Below are 27,853 nucleotides of genomic sequence, written 5' to 3' on the forward strand. Positions count from 1 at the left end.
TGTGCTGTTATGGGCCTGCTGTTGCTTTATTGTGGCAGCTTTTTTTTTTCTTCTGAGAAAGAAACAGCCACTGCCCGTAGAGAGAAACTCGGTCCGTGCAAGGTCAAGTAAAGGTGAAGCTCTTGGCCGTCTGGCCCCAGCGTATATTCTGCTTCACTACTGTGTGAGAAGTGTATTCTGGGCTGTGCTCTCACTTCACCAGAGTGGAATGAGTGTCACTCCTCTGAGAGGAGCTGTCACAGGCAGGAAATGTGCTCCAAGAGGACAAAGGCAAAGTGTCCACAACTGACGGCCAATATCTGACACAGAGAGCTGTGAAGAAATGAACGGATGCACGAAAGAGAAAAGCAAAAAGGCAATCCCTCTTAACTAGAAAGCTGGGGAGGGGGAGATTTTATCAAATCTTGCGGCAGGTATTTATTCGACATGAATTAAATTTTGTTCACAGAACAGTTTCTCCTTCAGGATATACAAGAGCGAAAATAGATTTACAGTTTACGCCTGGAAAATTCTGCACCAGCAATAAGTAAACATGATTAAAACCCATTAAGTAGAACGTGGTCGGAATTTCAGCTGTGTGTTTTTGTTTCTTTGCGTTTGTTTTCCAGATTGATTTAAATGTATTGATTGAGGTCTGATATGGGGGAATGTTTCCATCATTATAACAGTTTGATTTTGTTTCTGAGCTTCGCATCTCAACTCCTGTTCAAGATGTACCTTTGGAGCATGATGCTCATTATTTCTGATCTGTTGGGTAAGAAGAAAATGAACAAATTACAAAGTTTACCCATATTTATTAAATGTAGAAAAGTAAGAGAACATACACACACTTTATAGCAGTGATATACCACATATCTGATACCACAATGTTAGGGTTATTCCTATAATATTATATTAATGTTGCTCCTGAACTATCGCCACAACCAACCAACCTCAATGTTGGGATGTTAGAGCTCTGAAAAATATGAAATGCAACTTTGTAGTGCAAACAGTAAACGGGGGAGGTTAAAACACAGAACATTAACCCCGACACTGGTGTCTGTGTCCTGTGGGGGGGATTTTGTCTTCGGACCTAAAGAAAATGTGGAATTATTCATTTGTGCTCAGTGGATGTAATATTTTAAAAAGGATTTGGTTGTGAGTCAGAATTTGGTTAAGTTTAGAAATTAGAAATTAAAATACAACATAGTACAACAAAACTAAATAAGACTAAAAAAATAAAACAAGTTGGGTTTAGAAAAAGGTCATGGTTTCCATTAAAATAGTCTTTTTTATGTTACCCATTTATTAAAAATAATAAAAACAAACCCCCACGTGCAGTCTCTTTCTCCAGGTTACAAACCTTTGTCAAAAGAGTTATCAGTCAGTTTCAGTCATGGTCCTCAAGCAAAATTGATGTTGTAGAAGCAAGACCATTAAATATCTGATATGATAAATAATTTTGAATGGCGGACAAGGATGTTAGGAACAAATTATTTACAGTCCAGCTATGAGGCTCCTTAAGACCCTCCAGATGAGGCAGATTGCTCGAGCTATCAGCAACCAGTGCTTTTCTAATACAGGTTTCACAATCACACTGGTTCTTCTTTTGTAGGCTGGAGAGATTAAAAGAAAGTCAGAATTTCAGTAGTGAGCAGGCTTTGGTAGTTCAGAAGAATATGGGGATGATTCACATGCATGTATACCTGCTCTGGAAGCACCACGTCATTGCCAGCGGATGCTGAGACACACAGTCACCTGCTGAGGGGACAGAGATTTTTAGAGTGAGTCAGCGGTAACAGAATGTTTTGAATGAATCAGAGCACAATCTGTCCTCTGTGCACTTGAGAAGCTGAGTGGCATCAATAAAAACTAATCCAAACAGGGCAGTGAGTCAGTGGGAGATGTCTGCAGAATCTCTCTCTGTCTTGGACACTGGTCCAAGCCTGGATAAAATCTATGGTCTGACTGATGTTATGGGTCAAAATATTCCATGAATAGAATAGTTTAATTTTGATCTTCTAAACCTGCTGCTAATAGGGCTACAAGCATAATCACACTACCCTAGCGAGGATTAAGATTTTATTTATATAATTTTCACCAAGAGTTGTATTTTTTAAACTGAGGTTTTCTGTGAGGATATTGGTCCGAATAAAAAGCCTGATGAGCCTTGCTCCAATCTATGTCACCTATAGATGGAAGAGTTTTTTTCTCCAATCAAATGAATATAAAAAGCACTCACTGTAAACCTCCATAAAGATCTTTTGCACCAGCGGCTCATGTGGAAAGCAGTTATCAGGGATTCTGCTGTCAAAGTAGTAAAAAGGTACTAGGACTTTGTTGCTAAAGTTACAGTAGCTCGTTCATGTCCTGCCAAAATATGTAGTATTTGCCTCGTGCTACCATCTTAGTTTAGAAAGCTTTGTATGATTTCTCTCTCACATAACGTCCTGATCCAAAGCAAAGTGCAATAATTATACTAAAAGTTTGTTTTGTGAAATATACACAGAGAACTATTTACATCATTTAGCGCTTTTTTTGATTAAAGGGCATGTGCACGTGCATGGACTTACACATGTGCTCGGAGATGCACATGCGCACAGTGAGTGCATTTCTCTTTGTGTTCCTTATGTGGTTTCGTGTGCTCAAGAATTATTGTGCGCTTATAAGTGTGCACTCGATACTGAAGACAGAGAAACGTGCATTGGAAGCAGAGTGGTGGAGGCAAGGGCAACATGACAGCACGCTTGGCTTGTTCAGCTGGTGACCCCGCTCATCACCTACCTCCAGGCTCTGCCTCTTCAAAAAACAATAGAATATTTACTGTGCCCGTCCAAGCAGTGGGCTGTGTGGATTGGAAGCCGCCCAAAAATTCAAGTTTATTAAAGTATCTGTATGTGGGAGACTTGGTGTATATAGCCAAAAAAAAAAAAATTCTAGATTCAGCACCATCAAAGGCGTTGAACAATCACATTACTGCATGCTTTGTTTTGGTGTGGGGGTTTGTACATGACAGGGATTGTTTCAGCCATGCCTCCGTTGTAATTTAACAGGAGATTATACTATTTTGTCATTCTTTATCTTATGTATGTTTTTTTAAAAAGGACAGAGAAAACTTTATAAAAAATGCCTGTTTGGCTAGTGTTTACAGTGATGTTTTAACTGAGTTTGATGTGTTTTCTGTGGTTTATTTACTCCAGTTTTATCTGAATAGAATCATCGAAGCATTATACTGTATTCAATTATAAATTCCCAGATAACATAAAAGTAATCCATTAGTTGCACTTATGAGACTATTGGTGTAAGGTGCTAATATAAAAATGAAGGCACTAATGTGCTGCCTTTAATTTGATACTTCCCTGCAGGACCTGTTATGTGCTCTAAAAGCATTTACTACTCTACTGTAGGGTCGTACCTTTGTTGCCTTGGGTGCAGTTTATGGTAATCAGACATTATCTTAGAGATTAAATGGTGAGATATGTTTGGTATTGTATAGTAAGTGTGTCACAAACTCCGTAACGCCATAATCATGTATGTGGTAGGATACAGACTTTGAAATTATGACAGTAAGTGCAAGAAAAAATTCAGCTTTGTTTCATCTTGCTTTTCATCGTCACACAACCTGTACCAAACTGTCACAGCCTTAGAATAGCACAGTTTGCTGTAATATCTTTCAGTGTAACAAAAGCTGAGTTTGCACGAATACAAAAAGCTGAAAATTTCAGGCAGATAAATTGTAAGGTGAAGCGTGAGTGAGAGTGTTAGGGGTGTGTGTATCTGTGTGTGTGTTTGTGTGTGTGTAGGGGGGGTGTGGGTTGCAAACAAAACAGAAAAATGATAGGACTGAAGTTCAGTTTAGAGGCCCACTCAAGGCGATGCTAAATGAGAGAGACAAACGACGCCGAGTTGGAAAGGCGTATCTGATGAGATTCTGTGAGCATACACCACTCAGAAAACCACTGAATGGTAGCAAATTGTTAATACAAAAGATTCATTGATATGACTCAAGCATTGAATTATACACTGTCAGAGAAAAATATAGCAGAAGTGTCTCTTTTGTAGTATAAAGCCAATGCATTCTCTAAAAGTAATTTATTTGGGCATTCATTTTGCTCTTTGTTTACACAGGGCAAGTTAAAAAAAAAAAATAACGATAATAATATCCAGAGGATATTGCTGGCTTCTCTAAAATATTTTTTTTTCTATTAAAATAACTACTGGTTTCAATTCAAGTCAGTTTAATTTATATATCGCACAAAACCCCAACAACAGTTGCCTTAAGGCACGTTATATCGTTATATTGTATATTTTCTCTGTACAATAATACAGAGAAAAACCCCACAATCAGACCACTCCCCATGAGCAAGTACTTGATGAGAGTGGGAACGAGAAACTCCCTTTTAACAGGAAGAAACCTTCAGAAGAAAAATACTTTGTGCTTTGTTTATTTTATTGAATAAATGAAGCATTTATTCAATAACAATGTCAATGAAATTAATATTCTTTTAGTAGTAAAAGCCTGGCATCAGAAACTAATGTTGGCTGCTCAATAAATCAAAGCTCATTGACCAGAACTGGATATTATTCTGATCAGTTATGGTTCTTGATAAACTTTTGACCACTCAACTGGAGCTTTGTTTTCCACTGCAACAGCCACACTGGATAACAAGCTTTAAGGCAGACTTGTGAAACTGAGTTGGGAGATAGATTAGTGTACATGTTTTACTTTAAAGAGCGATCCATGAATCCATTCGCCATGAGACATTTGTGTATTCAAAGATTTTTAGTTTGTTTTGTTGTTTTCTTTACACATGCCAGTAAAGCTGTGAAGTCAATAACAGAGAACTTCTGAAAGTCTAAGAAATGAAAAGAGGGCTGCAGCTACAGTGCACCATATATTTCTTCATCCAAAGCTCAACGTGATGGAGCTGAGATGGAATCGCTGAAGCACTATACTGTATTAAATTATGAATTCCCAGATACCATAAAAGTAATGCATTAGTTGTACATATGAGACTACTGGCCTAAGGTGCTATTATAAAAACAAAAGCAGTTATGTGTTGCTTTTAATTTGATACTCCCCTGCAGGACGTGTTATGTCCTCTAAAAGCTTTTACTATTCTGCTCCAGGTTTGTATTGTGGGTGCTTTAGATGCAGTTTATGGTTATCGCCGGGAGTGGCTACAGACATTCTGTATGTTAGTAGAAGTACAGATAATAGCGTTAAAACATACATAAATACATAAAGTGCTGATTCAACTTCTTTACTCAAGTAAAAGTGAAAAAGTACAGGTTCTCATATGTACTTAAAGTATGAAGTAGGATTATTCTCAGTCAGTTTTAGTGGCTCAGCATGGGGAAAAGACTCTCAGTTCACAATAATTTCTATTTAGAGCTCCAGCAATCCTCTGTCTCTATGTTTTTACATGCTAGTTTTGATTTTGTGGCCTGTGTGCTTGTGTAGAAAACACAAAGAGTGACTTTGTGATACATGAAATAACCTCTCAATATTTTAAATGCTAACATGTAGCTAAATGTACTTTTTATATATTCATATTCATTCATTTTTATTGTTGCCATAGGATCAAGGGAAGAAAATGATGCAGGACTTTGTCACGGCACTTTTATTGCACTCTTATAAATGTGAACTTGAATATAGGTGAAATCAGAGCCGTTCTTGTAAGTGTGCCCTAACCTCTGTTAATGTTCTTGTATGTGTCTTTCAACTCTCCTGAAGCCCAGATCATATTTCATTTTTTTATTGAAAAGAGCGCCCATTTGAGTTCATAATCGCCTCTGCATTACGCCAGGGGCTATTTCTCTCTCACGCGCATCTGATTTATGTTTTAGTGATCTCTGCTTGTGGGCTCACATACTGTGTGAGTGCCGCTCGTGTCTGACCTGGATATCTCCGAGCGTTATAAAGTACTACGGGGAGTCTCGGGGTTTGAGAAATTGTGTGGATGGGGCAGTGCTGTGAGTATACATCTATTGTTAATAGGCCCTCAGCCCTAAGGGCCTCCTTCAGGGCCACGTTAGGGGCTTCAGTAATCTGTTAGCCTCAACTTATTGTCAGTAAAAGAGCAAACCGTGGATACTGAAAACCAGGCGCAGTGGTGATTTCTCCATCTTCCATGCATTAGATATACACCGGTAGCCCCCTGAGGTTGATGGGGGATTTTGTCTGGTGCAGTGAACGCAATGCTCTTGGTTAACCACGTCACATTAAAGTTTTTGGTTGCTTGTTTTCTCATCTTTCCACAGTCCATCTGAGGGAGGTACGGCTGCTCTGTTAAAGCAGACTTACTTGTGGTTGTTTTCCAGAGTGTAATTTGCACATCAGGGAGAATGTTCCAGCTGTGATGAAAGGAAACTGATTTATAATTCATGAAGTTGTAAATGACTGTGCAACAGGCTAATGGGATATGCGCTGTTATGTAATGAAACGCAGCATAATGAAATTTAGGAATATTGTATGACCCTTTAAATGGCAACTCGAGTTTTTCAATAAATTTGGGCGTTAAGCTATGCGTGTCGAGTTTGTTCCGCTTTACTAGAAATAAAATTAGAATACAGACAACCACCACTGTGTTCAAAGTAAGGTGCTCTTTAAGAATTTATATCTACCTGGCAGCCTGAAAAGAAATCAGTGGTATTATAAACAAAACAGCCTAACTCCGTTCTGAAATATCCAGTGCTCTCTTGTCACTGTCAGTGGCTACAGTGGAAATAATTGACACTCTTTTGAAGTGATGCTTAAGACTCGGTTCCAGCGCAGGTCAGACATTCTTGAAAAATAAGTCATTAAAACTGGGAGATAAAAGAAAGGTAGAGGAGCAGATAAGCAGAGAAAGAGTGGACCAAAAAAAGACAGCACAACACAAGCACAAGCATGCTAAGGAAGCACGACTTCTTTGTTCTAACACCACACTCAGGGAAAAAGGCTACATCAATGATGTTGGCTGTTTCCCTCAAATAGCATAAAAGAGAGGGGGTGGGGGGGTCTGAGAGCCAGGCGAGAGGAGGGAGAAAGAGAGTGTAATCCATTTGAGATTCTGGAAAGGACTCAGTCCTCCCTGTCACTCGTCCATCCTTCCCAGGAAACACAAAGAGCATTATGCATGAAGCCCAGAAGGTCTCCGAGCACGCACCATGCTGTCGCCCAGCTCCACCATACAAAGTCACTCTGACACCATTTCTCCAGGAATTCACAATGCTGCATAACACAATGAAATACATCCAAATCAATGAGGGGTTAAGAGGTGATAATTCTTACAGCTTTCAGCCTTGACCACCTCCTCAGCGCTCCTATTGAAGTGTGACTAACAGCCAGTCACCTTTCAGATATGACATCTCTTTCCCTGTGGGTAGAGTTTGAATAAAAAATAGCACGGGGGAGAAAGATATGAAAGATATTTAAATCCATTGTCCTTTTCTTTTGAAGTCTCAAAGTGCTGTCTTGGGTTTTTCAGATTTCTGTGGGTTTTCTCTCGTGTGCAAGTGCAAAACTTCCTTATTCTGCTCTAAAGTTGAGCGAAGAGATACAAGATAGGGATGTGGCAACCACCCAAACATTGTGCAGGTACCTTTTACAGATAAAGTTAGAGTAAAATCCACAGAAGGGAGGGTAAATAAAAAAAGATAAAGGCTGAGTCAGATCATATGCCGAACAAGCTATGTGATGGCATGCCCCGATAAGACGATGAAACAAAGAAGAGCTGCATTCACCTTTCTCTGTGTGTGTGTGTGTGTGTGTGTGTGTGTGTGTGTGTGTGTGTGTGTGTGTGTGTGTGTGTGTGTGTGTGTGTGTGTGTAAATATATATATGCATACACATATATAAAATGCCGGCATGTTAGGCAATCTGGGACTGAATCAGTCGTAGATCCTAGCGTTCCAGACATCCATGCTGATGGTAACATGTCCTATTTTTGACTGCTTCCCATAGTCATCTCAATGCTTAACAACCATGTAATGTTTTGTGAATCAACTTCTGAAAACGCTACCCATTTTATAACACCTGAAAGAATTATGATGGCTTAGTAATGATAAGGAATAAGATGTTGTACTGATTAGGCAAACAAAAAGAGCATGCAACAAATGCAGCTGTCACTCACTATTGTGTAAGCATGTGCAAACAATTTTACCATACAGTAATTAATTGACTGCTAAATAAAAAGGAGAGATTTATATGCAAATTTGTATTATTATTAAAATCAACATGAGGTCAGTCCATCTCTTTAATCTGAGTATGGCTCGGGAATACCATAATCACCTCCTGAGTTTTTCAGATTAATAGTATACTAGAGATGGCACAATACCACTTTTTTATGTCCGATACCGATATCATAAATTTGGATATCTGCCGATACTGATATGAATCCGATATAGTGTTTTTTAATCAATAAAAATGTTTTTTTAATATCTTGCTGCTTTTTGTATAAGTTCATACTCAAGTTACAAAAAAAAACACTAAAGCTATTCTGTTATACCTGTATGTAAAAAATACACTGCACCCAAAATATTTCATAGTTCAGCAAAACTGATCAATCTAATAACCTTAAACCTACTCCATCCTTCCTATTCTGGTATTTTAAAGAGTACTTAGCAGAAATATTAAGCAACCTAACTAATAGGGTTGCAAACTTTCAGCAAAAAAAAAAAAAAATAGGGAACCACCCCCCACCCTCCACCTCATGATGCTTAATCGACGTAATCAACTTTAATTTGATGCAGTGTGAAAAAAAATGCACATAAATCAATTATTTTTCAAGAATAATTAAATAGATTCAGCATCTTTCTTCAACAGAATTGCAGACTGCACAGATGGAAAAAGTACTATAGCTTACTAGGGTATATTAGACTTAATAGTTACTATATACAGTAATGGACTTCTATACATTTTTCATCAGATTAAAACTTTGAGTGTAAGATTTGGATAATTATTTATTAAAAGCTACACATTTTAAATGAGAATAAGAAAGAAAAGTATGTCTTTGTGCCCCGTTTTTCCTGTCAATGCCCTGTCGGCCCCCTGGCTAAACTTTGCTAGATCCGCCCCTGCACAGTTACCAGCCGTCAGCTACATAGAAAAAGATCCTGGTGTAGAAAGTAATATTAAATAAATTCTAACAACAGATTATCAAGCTTAAACGTGCTGCTGTTGTTCAGCCGCTGGTTTCCTCTTTCTGGTGCAAAGTGGGCCAAAAACAAACAAGAGAGACGGACTCACGACAGAAAAGCCGATCAGCTGATCATTAAGCAGTTTCATGATTGAAGTAGCAGCAGGAGAGGGAGAGAGAGAGAAGAGGCAGTCGCTCCATATGTTGTTAAGCTTATCGCTAAAATGCTTTACAAACATTCAGAGATGAACTTACACACTTGCTTTACTTCTCTGGGATAAATTTGTCGGAGACGAAATGCCGGTTTGGTAGCGAGGCTCCAAATGCTCAACCACAGCAGCTCTATCACGTGAGAACACTGCTCCTACGTGCTACGGTTATGAGGCGAGTTACGGCGTGTCGCAAGTTTTGTGAGGTGATTTTTTGATATAACGGATCGATTACATTTTTTATTTCTCTCTGATATCCTATCCAGTAATTTAGGTCAGTATTGGACCGATACCGATAGGTAATATCGGATCGGTCCATCTGTATACCTATTCTTTATTTTCAACTTTGTAACATTTTAATGATTTTAACCTTATTTTTTCCATCTGTGAATCGATTCATGTCTTTTACACACTTCAGAATATCCAGATATCAGGTTATAGAGCCTTTTCCACTCCATAAAATCCACATTTTGGCTCCTTAGATCAACGCATCGTCCACACAGGAAACAAAGTGCACATGGGATGCGTTTAGGCTACTGGATTTTAGGGGACATCATTCGTCAACCACAAAACAAAGATTTAGATTAAAGGGATTACGTTTCCTGGTGAACTCCAGTTTTACAGCCAGGTGATGCCTGTTCCCGTGTTATTTAGTGACAGATGAATCAGACATAATATCAGAAGTGATTGAAGTGTTGAACTTGTGCTTTTTAGCTTTTCACTATAATTGTAAATTTGAGGTCCAAAGAGATGTTAGTGCAAGTGAAAGAGGGCATCATCAAGCTAAAATAAAACAAATAAACCTAACCCTCTCAGAGACAAAAACTGTCTGGTGCATTGTTAGAAAAAAAATAATTCACTCAGCAAGACCGACATGATTGAAAGACGACAGAAGACAACTGAAGTGCATGATGAGAGAATTATTTCTGCCAAAAAACAACTTCACAACATCTAAGCAAGTCATGAATATTCTTAGTGAGGTAGCTGTATCACTGTGAAGTTCTACGATGTAAAACCACTGGATGCACTCAAGAACAAGAACGTGAGTTTGAAAACATCTAAAAGAGCCTGGACGGTTTACGAGAGTAATATTTTGACAAAGTAAACCATTATTATCTTGTACCAGAATGATGGGATGAGAAAAGTATGGAGAAGGAGAGAAAAGTTATGATCCAAAAAGTAACATATTGACTGTCAAACACGGTGGAGGCAGTGTTATAGCATGGGTGTTTATGGCTGCCAGTGGAACTAAGCTACTAGTGTATACCTGACTGCTCATAGAAGTAGGAAGAAGAAAATAAAGTGAAGTGTACAGGGCTATACTCTCTGCTTAGGTTCACACAAATGATGCAAAACTGATCAGACAGCACTTTACAGGGTACATGGATAATGATCCAAAGCAAACTGCAAAAGCAACCAAACCTTAGTTTCTCATGGTAAAGAAATTGGATATTTTTCAGTGGAAGGTCAGATACCTTTTCCACCTAATAGAGCATGCTTTCATGTTTTCATTAATAAATACAAAACTGAATGACCCACAACTGAAGCAAGCTGCAGTAAAGGTCTGGCAAAGCCTCTCAAGGGAGGAAGCACAAACACACTAGTGATGTCTATGGGCTGTAGACTTCAGGCTTATGTTGACTGCAGAGGATTTTTTGATATATTGTTAGATTGTTCATTTGAGCCTCTAAAAATAGGAGCGTATGTATTAACACAGCTGAAATTTTTAAATGGTTAATGTAAACTGGCTTCTGTAAGACTGAAAGCTGAAAGTCTGCATTTCAGTAGCATCTTGATTGCTTGCTTTAAACTCCACTGTTATGGTGTTGAGAGGCAAAATTACAAAAATTACAAAATTGCATAATTTGTTGGACAATGCATCTTTACCCAACAGATTTTGGGCTTGTATATCTTTTTTTTTCTTTACTCTACATAGAAAGCAGTGTGTTCCACTGCTCTTATATGACTTCTGCATTATGCTTAAAATTGGCCTGAGATGCACTGTTGTTAGCTGGTAATTATACATAATTACCAGCTAATAATATAAACTGCAGGCTGCGCTGCTTCACAGGAAACTGCTTTTGTTACCTTTTGAGAATCAGTCCTTTGTCTGCTTGACTGGGCTGATCATACACTTGGCTTTAAAATCAGTCTGAAAGAAAAATCTGGTGTTTGTTGCTCGAGGCTCTGTGCTGTCCTGACAATGTTTACAATGGCTCATTTTGTGAAACCGGTAGTAGACAGCTGTCCCTGGCCTGAAAGTAAGGTAAGAAAGAAAAAAGTTGTAGACCCCTTTACTATTTTATCTTCCCTCCACAGCATGTGAAGAGAGCAGACTGTAATGCCAGTGCGCAAGAAAATATTTATGATTTTATTCTATCCATCCATTCATCATGCAGATGCTCAAAGAAGTTGAAACTAAGGAACGGCGGCTTGAAACACACATGTCACTTAGAATTCTTCTGTGTCACACCACAGCCCGAGCCAGTGCAGGCAAATATTGGTTTTGTGTCAAAAAGCTACTTGAAAGTTGGATGTGTTAATCTTCCTGCTAATGGCCTAGCAAAGGCCTCCTTATTATTCTAGTCCCAGCCTCCCTCTACTGAGGGTGTCTTCACAAGGTTAATTAGTGGAGGGTCCCCCGAGGTTCCCCACGCGATGTGGGCTTAGGATAGTGGAGGTGCCTCTACACAAACAAGGTTAATGGAGCCTCAGATAACTCCCTCCTACTTTTTCCCTCATCCACATGCATCCACATGGAGAGTGTTACTGTGCTTTATTTATTCATCTGCCTTTGAGGTGGAAGGGCTGTTTGCCTGGGAAGTCTGAAGTATAAGGTATTAGCCATTGAAATGACATTTGCATCTGCTCGTGGTCATTGCTTATTTAAGTAATGTTTCAGCTGGTAATGCGAAATGGCAGTATGGTAAACAGCCAACTGCTGTTTCCAGCAATAAGAAGTTAAATCATCATGTGTCAGCATGCAGAAAGAGCAGCAACGGGAGAACATTTTCAGGGCAGAAAAATGCATTTGGATATCATTTTTACCCGGAAAACCATTTCGGGAACCATCATCCATCAATGATCTCGCAGCGTAGCAGCTTTTCTGATGTAGGCAATAATGTTCTATTGAGCTAATCCCAAGCCCACGGGTGTATATGTCATCATTTCCCGAGAGACAGAGGCAGTAACACAAGGCTTAAATCAAAGAAATAACCCAAGAGTGGAGGAGGCCCTTCGAAGGTCACTATGTCACAAAAAAAACCTTTGCATCCAGAGTAAATGTGAGCCCACTCCGAATAGCACCCCTGAATAAAGTGTGTCTTTAAGTCATTCCCTACCGGCACGCATATCTGAACGTCTCTCCTGGGATGGCAGGCATGCAACTGCAGATGGTAATCGCAGCGACTCGCACTTGGATGATAGCTCATGTGCTATTAACGTGTTTACTTTACATACCACATGCTAAGAGAGCAGGCCAATGTAGATTTGTGTGTGTCCGCCTACACATCTTGTTGTCCAAGTTGAGATAGCACCTCAGAGGGAAAACGATGGCAAGCGCCCCGCTGCTTCTTTGAGGTCACAGGCGAGGAGGGTGTTGATATGCTGGAGGTCTGTAAGGGGAGTGAAAGGCAGCAGAGGAGCAGGTAAAAGTTTTAAAGCATGACCCAGTCCTCCTTTGGTGACGAAGGTGGCACAGCAGGTGGTGAGGCTTGTGAAGGGATCTGGCTCCTCTTACACTCATATGCACATCTAAGCACTCTCTCTGCCTCTGCTGGCCTTGTCACCACTGAGCTCTGAGTGTTGGTGTTTGTGTGGGGAGGATGTGCAGTTTTTTGTTTTTTTCTGTGTGTCCATGCATGTTTGTGTGCTTGGTTTTGTTTGGACTATGAATTCCATGCTCCCCAGTGCACTGAGCCATGCTGTGTGTGATACTGAAGCCTGAAATAAAACAGGGCCATCTATTGAAGCCAGCTTTTTTAGATGTCACCCCTCCTCGTGCTGTTGAAGTTGAGAGTTTGTCAACATTTGCTTTCCTTTGTGGGAATCCAAGTAAGCCTCTCTAACCCCCCGCTCCTTCTGCACTGCAGCAGAACCCCTTAATGCAAAGGATCTACTTAGTATCGCCGTTGCTACATGCATTTACTCCCAAGCATTTATGGTTAGCAGATCAATCACCTCCACGAATGCTCGGACTTTCTGCGCTATCGCAATATTATCTCGATCCAGCTTTGATCAAAGCTAGTTATTTCCACCCAGGAAGCAAATGCAAAACCTGCAGGAGCATCACGCGCTCACAGGCCCAACACTTCACAAGCTTTGTTTGATGCATCTGTCTCTAAGCATGGGACTGACTATGTTATTCCTCAACACATTAATGGAGGGCCTCCAGCTGAGTATGGCTGACAGACATCTGGGGGAGAGAGACAGCTAAGATGTGGCAGCTCCTGTTGCTGTATTGATTCCCTCTCCAGCTCTGACATTCAGAGCAGACACAAGCCAAGCTTTGGCAGTCTTATGTTCTTGGGCTGTTATGGATTTTACGGTAGAAAAGTGAAAGTTATGGAGGGTAATGCTGAGGTATGTCAGTCGACCCTTGGGAAAAGTCTATCCCGCTTTTCTTCCGGAGTAAAATATGTTTGCTGTGTCATAATCTTTCCAAACTCTCTGGGAGAAATGAGGATAAAAGAAAGGTCTTGGACTCATGCATATGCATTGTCGTGACATTGTGAACTCTAAGGGTTAGCACAGAAAATGATGAGTAACTATGTTTGCCGTCTGTCATATCAAAAGATGTGCTGAGCACAGGGTGGCAATGACCCGATCCCACTCTTTCACTTTCTCTCTTGTCCGATCTCTGTCACTCTCCGTAGCATCTTCCTTGCCTATTTTAATTTCCCTGTCAGGCAGTCTGCTTTCTGTCTGTTTGGCTAAGCTGCAAGATTCCTTGCTTGTTGACTCAGCAGTTAAGTGCATTAATTCCCCATCTCTCTCGTTACTTTGGCATTCTGTCAGGTAGAAAACAAAACTCTCCTCTGGCTAGTCAATGCCACATGATTTTGTACATAAACATAGTATAAAACAGCCTTTAAAACATGAGTTTTCACTGAGATCGCCGCTCTGTTACAAGCCTACTTTTGGAACTTGTATGCAAAGTTAGTCCCTTACTCTTAAATGCTCGGCATGGACTTTTGGCCTCACTGCATATATATATACATTTATTCAGAGAGGTCACACTTAGTAAGTTGGTGCTTGTCCATTTCTGCTTTGTGTGAATGGAGACTGAATAAAATGAACACACTGATCTGCATTCAGTCCAAAAAATAAAGGGTCATTGAAGTGTCCAGGTTCTATGTCAGCGTGACACTGACAGACAGCCAAGCAAACCTTCTGGATGCTTTTAGTTTCATCTTTCTCTTCCGTGTGATCTGCTATGCTGTCCAACCAGTCACGTTAATGAGAGGGGCAAAGTGTTGCTGAAACGGCCTCATTGACGTTTGAAGAGGGTCCTATAGTCAGGATCACTGTGGAGAATTCTCTTTTGAGCTCACATGCGGGAAGTGTGGTTAACAGACAGCTCAGAGATAAGCAGAGACACACAGAGAAGAAGGGGCAGAGAAAGCCGAAACAAAGAGACACTGGAAGAACAACAAAGGGCAAGAAACGACTTAAAGTAGCACGGTCAGTGCAAACAGAGAAAAAGAGAGAGGCACCTGAGACACGAATTAAAAAGAAAAAGATGGCAGAAGAGCAGAGACTGACAGTGTGGTCCAGACTCTGGGCATGCTCAGTGTGTCAGCTCCTCGCCTGATCACTGCAGGTTGTTAGCCAACCACCCCTCTGCTATTTTGGTGACAGAAGCATCAGGGCTAACCGCACAACCTGTTGGGAACTGTGAGTTTTCATCCCTGGTATTTTCATGGCTGTCAAGTTATTGAGTGGAAACTGACAATGGATAATTGAGTGAAACCACAAATTAGTTGCCCTGCCTGCACACTTACTCATGTTGCTCCGGGGAGGAAAAAAAAGGGTGGGGAAAAAAAAGAACGATAAGACAAGATCACATATGTTATAAGATAAGATAAGATAAGATAAGACTTTACTGATCCCACAACGGGGAAATTGTTGCGTCACCTCAGCTCAGGTACAGATATCAGAAGGAAATACAAAAATACAAATAAGTACAATCAGTGAAAAAAAGTAAGATAATACACTATATACAATGGTAGCATACACAGTATGTGATTATGGATATGGTTGGAAATATGGAAGACATAAACTATATAGCTTGATATAGCTATTGTACCACTTCTTCATCCTGGCGTTATTCCCGCTGGTGCAGGGTCCGCTCTTCGGCAAAGGTTTCTCCATTTGGTTGCATTTTCTGTCCAAGGCGTCCTCAGGTGATGCGTTGATGGTCTTAATGTCCTCCTTAATTTTGTCCATCCACCGTTTCTTTGGTCTGCCTCGAGGCCGGCATCCTTCTGGGTCGATCATCATTGCCGTTTTTGCTAGAGTTCTCATTGCTTCGAATCACGTGTCCATACCACCTCAGGCAGGACTCGAGCATCTTTTCCTTAATTGGGGCTACACCTAGTCGCTTCCGTATGTCTTTGTTCGTAACACGGTCCCATCTTGTAATTCCCAGGCTACATCAGAGCATGCGCATCTCCATGGTGTTTAGGGCCTGTTCATGTGTGGTCAATGCGGGCCAACATGCGGAACCACACAGGGCTGCTGGGCGGACCACCGCTTTGTAGATTTTTCCCTTGAGTCGATCTGGCATTCTTCTGTCACAAAGGACACCAGTGACCTGTCGCCATTTTAACCAGGCTGCATTTATTCGTGCTCGGACATTGGAGGTTATATTTCCATCGTAGCTGATGACTGAGCCCAAGTAGCGGAACTCTTCCGTCTTCTTCAACTCTTCCTTGTCAATTACGATGGTGTCATCAGTTTGGGGACCTCCTTCCAGGTATTCGGTCTTTTTCGTATTGAGCCGCATACCGTATTCATCGAGCCGGGTCTTCCAGAGTTGTGTCGTCGTTTGGGTCTCTTCTCTGTCTTTGCTGGCGAGGAATACGTCATCAGCAAAGAGAAGAGACCATGGATGAGGTAACTGGAGGTCGGCCGTGATGGTATCCATACATAGAATGAAGAGGAGGGGTGACAGAGCTGACCCTTGGTGGACCCCAACACTAACTGGGAAGGGAGGTGATAGTCCAGCGGCGCATCGGACTGAACTGGTGGTGTTGTCGTAGAGGAGCTGTATCCATTTGATGTCTCGCCTCAGGGACACCATGCGATCTTAGGGAGTGCCATATGAGGTCATGGGGTACCCTGTCGAAAGCCTTTTCAAAGTCTAGGAAGGCCATATGTACCGTCTTGTTCTTTTCCCTGTGCTTCTCCAGCAGGAGTCGGGCGGCGTGTATGGCGTCAGTTGTTCCACATCCCTTTACGAAACCGCATTGGTTGGGGGTGACGTTGACAATTTCCCGAAGACGTGCATCGATGACTCTTTCAAATATTTTCGTCGTGTGACATGTTAAGCGGATAGGACAATAATTTGAGCATTCGGCTACATCCCCTTTGTTCTTCCATATGGGTATGGTAATGCTGGTCGTCCAGACCTTCGGGACTTCCCCTGTGCTGACAATGTTATTAAACACTTCTGTCAGGATGGCCGTTCCCGGTCGCCCAAGAAGCTTCCAGACTTTGGTTGGGATATCGTCTGGTCCAGTTGTTTTTCCATTTTTCACCTTCTTGACGGCTGGTTCCACTTCAGCGGGTGTAATAGGCGGGACTGGTCCGGGTACTGGGTTGGCGCTTATAATTGGAGGGTGGGGGAATTCTTTGTTACTGATCTCTGAGAAGTAGTTGCTCCAATGCCTTAGTATGGTTGGCGGATCTCGGCAGCAGACCACTCGCAGAGCTGTCTTTCCGAAGTCTATTTCAATTGACATGAGACGATCACACAATCGGTTCACAGTCACGACACTGTCTTTGAGTTTTGCAGCGATCGCGATACCCACACCATTTTGGGTTTTTTCCCCATTGTAGTAGAGCTTGTACCCTTCACCAATTTCCTTGGCTTTTGCTCCGCTCCATTTTGTCTCTTGGACACAGGCGATGTCGATGCGGCAGGTTTTCAGGGCAGCAGCCAGTTCACGACTTCTTCCAGTCATGGTTCCGATATTAATTGTTCCAATACGAAGATGGACTCGTCTCTTTATCCCACTCCATCCAAGAGTGGGTAGCCCTTGCTGATTTTGGCAGTCCTTCAGATCTGTTCAGTCCTCGCTGTACCACTACTATTCCTATTTATAGACATGTACACACACACATGTACACACTAAATATACATATGTATACATATACATACATATATACCTGCACATGTCCATACACATGGAAGGTCCATTATGCATGAAATGGTGACCGTGGATGTTCACAGTGTCCAGTGACTTATGACATCGTGATTGAGGAGTTATAGAGTCTAACCGCTGTTGGGATGAATGATCTGCAAAAGCGCTCCTTCCTGCAGTGAGGGTGTTTCAGTCTCTGACTAAAGGAGCTGCTCAGCCCACTCACATACTCATGCAGTGGGTGATGTGGGTTGTTCATGATGGATGTCAGCCCTACTAACATCCTCCTCTCGCCAACCACCTCCACAGACTCCAGGGGACATCCCAGCACGGAGCTAGACCTCCGCACCAGTTTGTCAATCCTGCTCCTGTCCCTGTCCACTCCAATCCCCCAGCAGGCCACTGCATAGGAAAGGGCAGATGCTACCACAGTGTCATAGAATGTCCTTAATCCTTTAAAGCCGGTCAGAGCGGGCACGCTCCGTTTTGGGTAACTATTTTTAAATCCCGGTAGCACTGCAACCACATAAGCTAGTGCAATAATTTTTTTTGCATATGAAACTGGAGGAGTTGTACTTACATCGTATGCCATCAGCTTGTCCTACGTCACGGTTTCCTTCCACATATAGCTTTGCAAAAACTTCATAAAAAGCACTTGCAGCAATAAAAACATAATATTCCAGAAACACGCTTTGCTGATCCGATCAGCTATTTGTAACATTTCCTACGTCCATCAGCGCGAACTATCGCATGTCTGCCATGACCTGCCCGAAACCGGAAGTGACGTCATTTTGCAGAAATGTAGTTGTTTTTTTTTACCATCAGGGCCTCATGAGCCTATATTTGTGTTTTTAAAAATTATGTTTGACTTTATGACTTTCTGTGTCGTTTCTGGGATGCTTAGGACTCATATTGCACTGCTGGAAATAGTTTATTTTGATGCATATGCTGTTTTTTTGCAAATTTGCATTATAATATTTATTTTCGTTTTTCCTGCAGTATATAAAAATTTGTGGATTTCAAAAATAAAACTATGAAGACACTTAAAATAAATTCCCTGTGGTGGGAAACTATTTTGTGCAACTTTTTTGTATTTACAGTTTTGAGGGATAAGCCTCTTAAATTTCTCTAACTAGAAATATATGTTAAAAAAGCAAAAACGATTTTCAATTTTTTTGTAGTCTATTGCACTTTTTTGCAAGTTATGTAATTACTATGCACTTAATGCATGCATATTATTAAAATGTGGGCTATAATCATTGTATTGATGTATATCATCTTGAAATGCTCCCAAAAATGGCACTACAACATGTAAATTTATAAAATATACTCTGGCGGACTTGGTTCTATGGTAGGTCTTAAAGGGTTAACAGAGTCCTGCAGACTCCGAAGGACCTCAGTCTCCTCAGCAGGTGGAGTCGACTCTGGCCCTTCTTATACAGGATGTCTGTATTTGTAGTCCAGTCCAGTTTATTGTTGAGGTGAACACCCAGGTACTTATAAGAGTCCACTATCTCAATGCCTTTCCCTTGGATGTTCACCGATGTTGTAGGGGGTGACTTCCTCCTTGAGTCTATGATCACCTCCTTTGTCTTGCCGGCGTTGATTTGGAGTACGTTGGTCTCAGACCAGCCAACAAAGTCACTGATGACCCCCCTGTATTCCTGATCATTCCCGTCTGATACGCATCCAATGATGGCTGTATCATCTGAGAACTTCTGTAGATGACAATCGTCCGAATTATAACAGAAATCTGAAGTGTAAAGGCTGAAGAGGAAAGGTGAGAGAACCGTGCCCTGTGGTGCCCCCGTGCTGCAGATTACCACCTCGGACACACAGTCATGGAGCCTCACATACTGTGGTCTGTTGGTAAGGTAGTCGATGGTCCATGCAGTCAGCTGTTTGCCTACTCCGGCTCCCTCCAGCTTCCCTCTCAGTAGTGCAGGTTGGATGGTGTTGAAAGCACTGGAGAAGTCAAAAAACATGATCCTCACAGTGCTCCCTGCCTGCTCTAGGTGAGAGAGGGATCGGTGTAACAGGTAGATGACAGCGTCATCCACCCCCATTCCAGAACGGTAGGCGAACTGCAGGGGGTCCATCACTGAGCCCACCAGTGGCCGAAGGTGGTGCAGGATGAGCCTTTCCATGGTCTTCATCAGATGAGAAGTCAAGGCAACAGGCCTGAAGTGGTTGGGCTCCCTGGGGTGTGCAATTTTTGGCACCGGAACCACACAGGAAGTCTTCCACAGTTCAGGAACCCTCTCCAGGCTCAGGCTCAGGTTGAAGATGTACAGGGCCACCTGACAGAGCTGGTCTGCACAGTCCCTGAGCAGTCTGGAGCAGATTCCATCCGGACCTGCTGCCTTCCTTGCCTTCGTCCTCTTGAGCTGATTTCTCACCTGATCAGCTGTGAAGTAGATGTGAGGCTGGGCTGGAGTGGGGGGTGGGGCTGGCTTTGTTGTGGGTAGATGTGTTATGTATCTGAAATGAACACAAGCTGCTTTAGTCAGAGTGTTTTGTGATATAAAACATTCAGCCATTTTCTTCCATTTATCCAAATCAGAGTAAGTGGAAGGGAAAAAGATGAGGTACACGGTGGGCAGGTTGCTAATCTTTCACAGAGCTAAAACTTAGTGTTAATTTAGAGTGACTAGTTATCCTAAAGCCACTAATTGCATGTCTTTGGACTGTGGGAGAAAGCTAGATTACTCAGAGAGAACCCACACAGACAGGGGGGAGAACATGCAAGCTCCACACCGAAGGGCCCCCGACCTTCTTGCTGTGAGGTAACAGTGCAACACACATCCTACCTCACGATTCACCTGAATCCTAGTGAAACATTTTAAGAATTTTATGTATTATTAAAAAAAATTTTTTAATTAACTTTTGTTTTAGCCAAAGAAAGGAGGCACAAACAGCAAATACCCTGCTTTTCTGGTGCATTTAAAAAGTATCACTGACTTGAAAATCAGCACGTACTTCTAGTTGTGTATTCATATATGTAGATATCGTTGTACTTTGTGAACTGCCCATTTAAAACAAATTCAATTTGTGTTAGAAAGTTTAGGTAGTTTTGAAAAGAATACAAAGCAACAATAGCTGCTTTGTATTCTGGGATTAAAATGACATGATTGCTCCGAGTGCAGACAAAAACACAGTTTTTGTTCTGAGCGACAGGACAACATCTCAAATTTTAAAAAAAAAGCTGAATTGTATTAGTTAGGGCCATTGATATTCTGACAGTCCTGTTTGAATATCAGTTCCTTGGAGAGAAGAAAATGTCACTGGTGAGAGAGAGAGAAAAAGAAACAAAATGCTTTAAAATGCTCACGCGAATCATCTTTTAGTCATTCTGCTGGGCTCCCACTCTCAGTGATTTTGTTTTTTTTAATACTTAAGTTACACACGCCACTCTTCACTGACACAAAGACACTGGGTGGACTTTTTATACATTCGGTAGGATTTGTTGACACACCCAGATATTATGCTGGTGCAGCAATTTTCACTTCATTTGTGCAGTTACTGTGCTAAGGTTTTTTTTTTTTTTTTTTTTTAAAGCTGGCAACCACAGAATATTTTCAATGTGTGAAATATGGATCACTGACTTCCAAAAAGCTCTCACCCACAAGCTGGGGGAGGTTAAGAGCAAAAAAAAAAAAAAATCAAATAAACATGAGGCAAATTCTCTCCCCGTTGACATCAAAGTGGCTCACATTTGCAAATTTTTCTTCTTTCAAAGTTTTTCAGGGGTTTATCATTTCAACTTACTTATTGACCATAAAAGGTCTCCAGAAAAAAGAAAAAAAAAGGATCCTTTGGTTGTAGCTGTTCATCATCATCTCCTCCCCTCCGTCATGTCCTCTCTAGCCTGCTGACACTGATGGTTTCTAAGTGAGTATCTCATCCAACTCTCCCTCTCTCTCTCTCCTCCTGTCATAATCACTGCTCTTTATGATCGGTTTGCCCTCTCTGCCCTTTCAAGATGCGGCGTGTAATGAGGGCTCTGGAGAACTATGTGAGTGGGCTATTTAGCTATTCAGACAAGATCAGCTCACACATCCCACGCTCTCTCTCGCTCGACTCCCTACCAATACCTTTCAGCTGAGTGCAGTGATTGTTTGTCCTGCTTGCAAGGTCACACTGTGGATGGAGCCGGAGCAGCTCCCGCATTCAACATCCATGACGGGCCTTTTAGTGTCTGCTCAACACATGGAAATTGAATGATTAAAATGGGCGATTTAAATATTCAATTCGATACTACTGTCAAATTATTTTGTAGAGCTTAATAGCTGCAAAGGCAACATAAAGGGTCAGTTTTCTCAAATTAAAATAATAATTATAACATAAAAGACATATTTCCTCCCACCAAAATCTGTGCACGCCGTATGAATCCATCATATTTTACACCAGCAGCAGCTTTTTTTTTTTTTTTTTTTTTTTTTTGCAATACTGCCAGAACTCATTAACCTTGATTTTCAAGTACTGCTTGTACATGCTGTTTGCAGACACATTAATAAGCAGCAAATAATATTATTTCTATTAAGGCCCCCCAAAAAACTTGAAACTTACTCTGCAACCTTCCCCACCCACTAGATAAACAAATTATGTCCATGAGTGCTTATAGATGAACCTGTACAAATTCTTCCTGCAATTCATGTCCAGTCTGCTTGTGTGGGTTTTCCTCCCACAGTGCAAAGCCAAGCATGTTACATTAATTGTGGAGTTGATCCCCAGTTAAGAAAATGAATGGATGCATTTCCAGCAATGAGACTGAAACTAATACACACACACATCCTCCCCATCCATCCATCAACCCCAAACGAAAAACAAAGACTGTATGCACTATGTGAGTCAGCACATTATAAATCCAAGTTATACATATATGCAGTAAAAATGTTTAGTTTGTTTGTGCCCTTTTCTTATGTCCTTTGATTCTTAACATTAGTGGAAAATTAACTCATATCGCTGTTTTTAATAATATGATTTATTATGATTTTCAGTTGTGATTGTTCATCACACATTAGTAACATAACTATTTTAAATCATATCTAATTTACCACATAAAAAGTGTTAAATTAGAACAGATCGAAAGCGCATCAAATCTGACTATTTTGACCCAATGCGACCCATGTGCGATCATGCTATGACAGTGTGAACGGCACAAATCCGATATTTTCAAATCCGATCTGGGTCACTTTCGTATGTGGTACTGAATCGGATACATATCTGATGTTTTAGAAAGCGACTGATGTTTGAATGGTCATGTCGCATTAAATCCGTCTTTTACGTCACTGACACAAGACAGACGCCATTTATCAGCGCCGGAGAAGACATTGTGAACGCTTCCTGGCCATCCAGTGTAGATGTTGAAACTGTTGGGAAAACAACTTTGAAGAAACGTGAACATTTTATTTGTACTGTATAATCTGTAGATTCTGACAGAAATCTGTAACTATCCTTTGAAGCACCGCTCCTCTCTAAAACAGCAATAAGGATAATTATCAGGCCATATGTAAATAACAAAATAACAAAATAACTTAAAGCAAAATTGGGAAACGTAAAGTCCGAAACAAGTCTTTATATTAAGGGTCTAAACAGAGCGCGTTGTGTGTGACGTCTTCTTTTGCTTTGAGGGTTCACACTAGAGCGCGTTTGCTGTCACATTTTATTTGTAGCGTGAACAAGCAGACAAGAAAATCGGATTTGATCAAAAAATCGGAACTGAGCATTAAGACCTGCAGTGTGAACGTAGCCTAAGATTCAAAGCTCATTACATTAGAAAAAAAGGAAAAAAAGAAAAAAACCTGCATGTGTAACATGAGTTTAATAATAGAATCTAAACTCTTCTTCAGTTGGTTAAAAACCACAAATTCCCAGAGATATTCTGAGGACAGAAACTCAGGGTCCTGTGTGGCAGTTGTAACACTGCACACGCTAACATGTATTACTTATGTAACGTGTAAGGGAGAAAATGAACATTAAAACTTAATAACAACAAGTTTTACAATCTTTGGTTTTACCCCACATATTGCTCAGTTACAGTATTTGGTCTAATGCTTAGATGACCCCATTAAGACCTCAGTAAGATCTAGATTGCTCAAAACAGCGATGCCCATCTTGCGCAGTGTCCACTGAGGGACACTTACCAGGCTGGACATTTCTTCCTGTTAGAAGCGAGTTTTTCCTTCCCACTGTCACCAAGTGCTTGCTCATAGAGGGTCATCTGATTGTTGGGTAATAGAGAATATCGAAATCACAAGTTAGGACTTGTAATACTCCTAACTTTACAATATAAAGCGCCTTGAAGGATTTGATTTTAGACAAAGAGAAATTGCTAGATCGTTAGATTTTTAATCTACTCTGTTCTCACCTCTGTCCCTGTAGTTTAGACTAAGCGCCAACAACGTCCATGCCTGCTAAACGTGCACACCTGACTCCACAGGTGTGCATGCGTCTTTTAGAAGCACCGCCCACCTCTGATTCTTGACCTATGATCGCTCACACGCTTTCAGCGTCATCTCCCGTTGGACTTGCGTGTCAACATGGCGGCTTCCATGGCATCCCAGGCTGTAGCGAAAGGACTGAGGATAGCTACTTCAAAGCACATACTTCTTGATAAAGCGAAGGTAGCGTTACAGCTTCTCTTGCTGATGTTACGGTCTGCTGCTCGGGCTGGGTGGCTTCGTCGCTGACAGCGTCTCACGGCTAGGGTTAGCAAGTTAGCATGTGTGAGCGAACAGAGGTTTGACAGATCAAAGTTGAACAGTGTGACAGTTCACAGGTGATGTAACAATGCCGTCTTCAAGTCCTGCAGTAGCTCTAATCATGGAGGCTGTTAAATATACGCGCTGCTCTACAAATGATAGTTATTCGGCAAGAGCTTGTTTGAGTAAAGCTTTTCTAATGCGCTCCTGCATGTGAATGTTACTCGTGTACACTGTCTGTCACTATAACTGTGAGTCTGTAAGTTTGTGCGTTTAAGATATTTTTAATTTTTCTTTATTGCGTATAATTGAACTGCAAAGGTCTTCTCGTCAGTGAGTTATTTTGCATGCTTAGGTTCAGCACTTCTACAGTGGGCTGTGTGACCTCTGATGAGCAAAAGTCATAGTGAACAAAACCCCCAGCCTGGCCCCATTTCAGATAAGACCCGAGTAAAAAAGGTTAACCCTTGCACTTTGAGCTTCCAGCATGTGTGTGTGAGCTGGCAACAGCAGCCAGCAGAATTCGCCTGATTAGAGTTGTCTAAGCACACAGTGGCAAATGCTTACAGTTGCACAGTTTCTCATTTAGCAAACAAAGCATTTGGTCTGGTAATTGCAAAGAGTCTTAAACATGCTGCCAGAGCTGCAAGACATAAATCCCCACACCCCTGCACTGTATTGACTAACAAACAAACCCAGTCACACAGAGTTGTGCTTTCATAATAAATTTCAAAGCTCCAGGACGAACAGATGAATAAATTAGCATGATATGCTGTACTGTCAGTTTGATGCTTTTCTGCGCAGTCGGTATCTGAGAACTGGTCTTTCAGGTTGAGGTGCTTGCATAGGTATTTGGAACATTAGTACAAATCACCATAGTGGGTGGACAAAGCAGGGACATCTCATGCTGTGTTTACCTTTCATATTTACTCCCAGATGGATTCAAATGGATGGAAACTTATCATCAAACAGATTTCATGTGCAGTGTTGTAGAGTATTTTTTTATATAGGTATTGTACCTGGAGGAAAGGTGATTGACTGAAAAATAATTGTGCTTTATGCTGATAGAAAATGAAAATATGTAAATTGAACTTCTTCTTTTATCCAAATTTGTCCAGATTAGCTTGGTAAGCTCCTAATACTAAAACTATTAGACATAATTACATGCTACATCTCAGTATCAGAATTCATTATTATTGCTTTTCAGCTTTAATATTATGACTTATTACAAAGTATTGTCAGAAACGCATGGAGGTTTTCTTTTTGTTATGTTTTTGTTATGTCTTGTGTAAAACTAGTTGCTTGCTTCTCTGCAACCATTACTAAAGTATAGAGAGGCCAAGTAATGGCCCACACTTTACTCCGATTATAAACCTGCATTTCTTCATGTGGCTATTGCACATAGCTGCATTATTTTCTGAGTCCTTCCAAAATGTGGGCAACCTACAGCTTACCTTGCCAGAACATCTTGGATTGGATGGTGCTTTGATAATGTGCTGTTCACACTGTGCCTTCTATTTAGCCATGTGTCTGTGTCTGTGTTGTTGTTTTTCATGATTGAAAACCTTTGGTTAATGTTATTACCTAAATAAAAACAATGTCCCAACCAAGGCAACAAATTGCATGAAACATTTCCATTATTTCTTTTCTCATTTTCCACCAACACATTCCTTAGAGCAGGGAATGGGAGCCCCTGTAAAGGCTGCAATTATTATAATTTTTTTCCTCCAGCATTAGAAAAAATGCTCTACAGGATTACTAAATCTGCCATTATTATATATCAAATATAAGTGTTTTTTATTTATTTAAAAAAATATATTTTTCATCCATCTAAGAAAGCAACTGTCAGTTTGCTAGTGGACGACAACTTCGCTCTTATTTTGAAAGGTCATTTGGCGTTTAAAATCTGGCCTTTCCAACTCCTGTTTTTCCAACTGGCTATCTTGCTAGCCGTGGGTGGAAAAAGAAGTGTATTTGTTTTTTAGCACTTACAGCACCAACTATATGAAATATCTCTGAAATTGGGGAACCTGCATCAATAACCAGGCTATCTGCATAAGGTAAACTTTAGATATGTCAGTGGAGGCCTGAGACCTGGCCTGAACTGTTCCTTTAAAAAGTAAACTCTAACAAAAGTTTTTATCTCATGTTTACTGGCTCTTTACCTGCTCGTCTTCTGCTTCTTTCACTTCTTTCGCTTCTGTCTCTCTCCTTCTCTCGTTCGGGCCAGGTGATAAGAGTAATGATCGGGGATTTTCTCTGGTGTGTAGCACAGTATCAGGGCCTGAACAGATTAACAGTCAGGTATCGCTACAATAGAATCAAATCAGCTTTGACAGTATGTCAGCTAAGCTGTGGAATTCAATTTGCAATGATTTGTCACCAACAATGCACAGGACATTGCAATATTCAGATGGTTATGCTCCAAGATACTCCTTAAAGGAGGAGTGAGATGTTGTTGTTATTTTTTTTTTCTCTCTCTCTCTCTCACACTCTCTCTCTCTCTCTCTCTCATAAATCAAATCTCCTGAATTCTTGTCTGCACACCGAGATAATCCTCGGGTTGTTTTTCACTGTCGCTGCACAGGGATGAATTTGTAAACCTTTGCTAAGTTTTTATTTTTTGTGTGGCGAGCGTGCTTGGTAATACCCCAACTGTGTTGAAGCCCAGTGTGGTTTGAAGGGGTACACTGGGAAGAAAGGTGTCTCAATGAGACTCAGTCCTGAATATTTTACAGAACAGGGTGGAGAGCCCTCTGCTTGCAACGGCTTCTTTTGCTGGAACTTCAAACGACGGGAGGCTCCCCCATCTGTCTCAGCAAGAACACATTTACATTTCCTCCCCGCAAGGGATACTGGAGGACGAAGTTGGCTCTAACTGGATTTGAATATCGTTCGCCAAGGTTAATAGCCATTTCTGTAGCTGGTGAGGTGCTTAGGCTTTTTCAATAATTTAGAGCGGCTGCAGTCATTAGGAAATGTTGCCAGCCTCTGCAATGAGTAAATGCGCTCCTATCAGCTTAACTTATGCTGTTGTTCCTGTGTAGATAATGAGGGAGAAGTGGGAGTAATGCTGAAAATTACTTGAGAAAACAATGTCAGTGATGGCTGACAGGCGTAATTCATTAAAAGTGCAGTATATTGAAGATCATGTTCAGCTTCTCTATCATCTGTGAAATGAGACCTTCAAAGATTGAGTTTTCCTGGAACTACCCTTTGTGCAAGTCATAGGGATCTGATTCATTGAAAATTCTGACGGGGTCTGGCTGGCTGGCTGATCTCTCTGTGCCATAAAGGCGGTGATTCCACTACCACTGCGTGAGTGAAGAGACTGTGTTACAGAGCACAATGGCTGCTGCCACTTGTAATAAGTACGCTGTAGTACTCTTTACACAGTTTTGCCTAGATGGTCAATGGTCAATGGTAACTTTATTGTCCCTGACGGGAAATTGATTCGCAGTATGTCAAAACGAA

The 27,853-nt window shown here is 41.1% G+C and overlaps 1 protein-coding gene across 1 annotated transcript in view; it reads left to right on the top strand.

Annotated features, from left to right (window-relative positions):
* Positions 1-24,170: 24,170 nt before the first annotated feature.
* suclg2 (succinate-CoA ligase GDP-forming subunit beta) overlaps positions 24,171-27,853 on the top strand; it is a 100,057-nt gene continuing 96,374 nt past the window's right edge. The window contains exon 1 of the mRNA XM_040002971.1: positions 24,171-24,301. Coding sequence (XP_039858905.1) covers positions 24,218-24,301 — 84 coding nt within the window. The 5' untranslated portion in view covers positions 24,171-24,217. The remainder of the gene's footprint in view (positions 24,302-27,853) is intronic.

Source organism: Simochromis diagramma, unplaced genomic scaffold (genome assembly GCF_900408965.1).
Source record: "Simochromis diagramma unplaced genomic scaffold, fSimDia1.1 OVJJ01000646.1, whole genome shotgun sequence".
NCBI lineage: Eukaryota > Metazoa > Chordata > Actinopteri > Cichliformes > Cichlidae > Simochromis > Simochromis diagramma.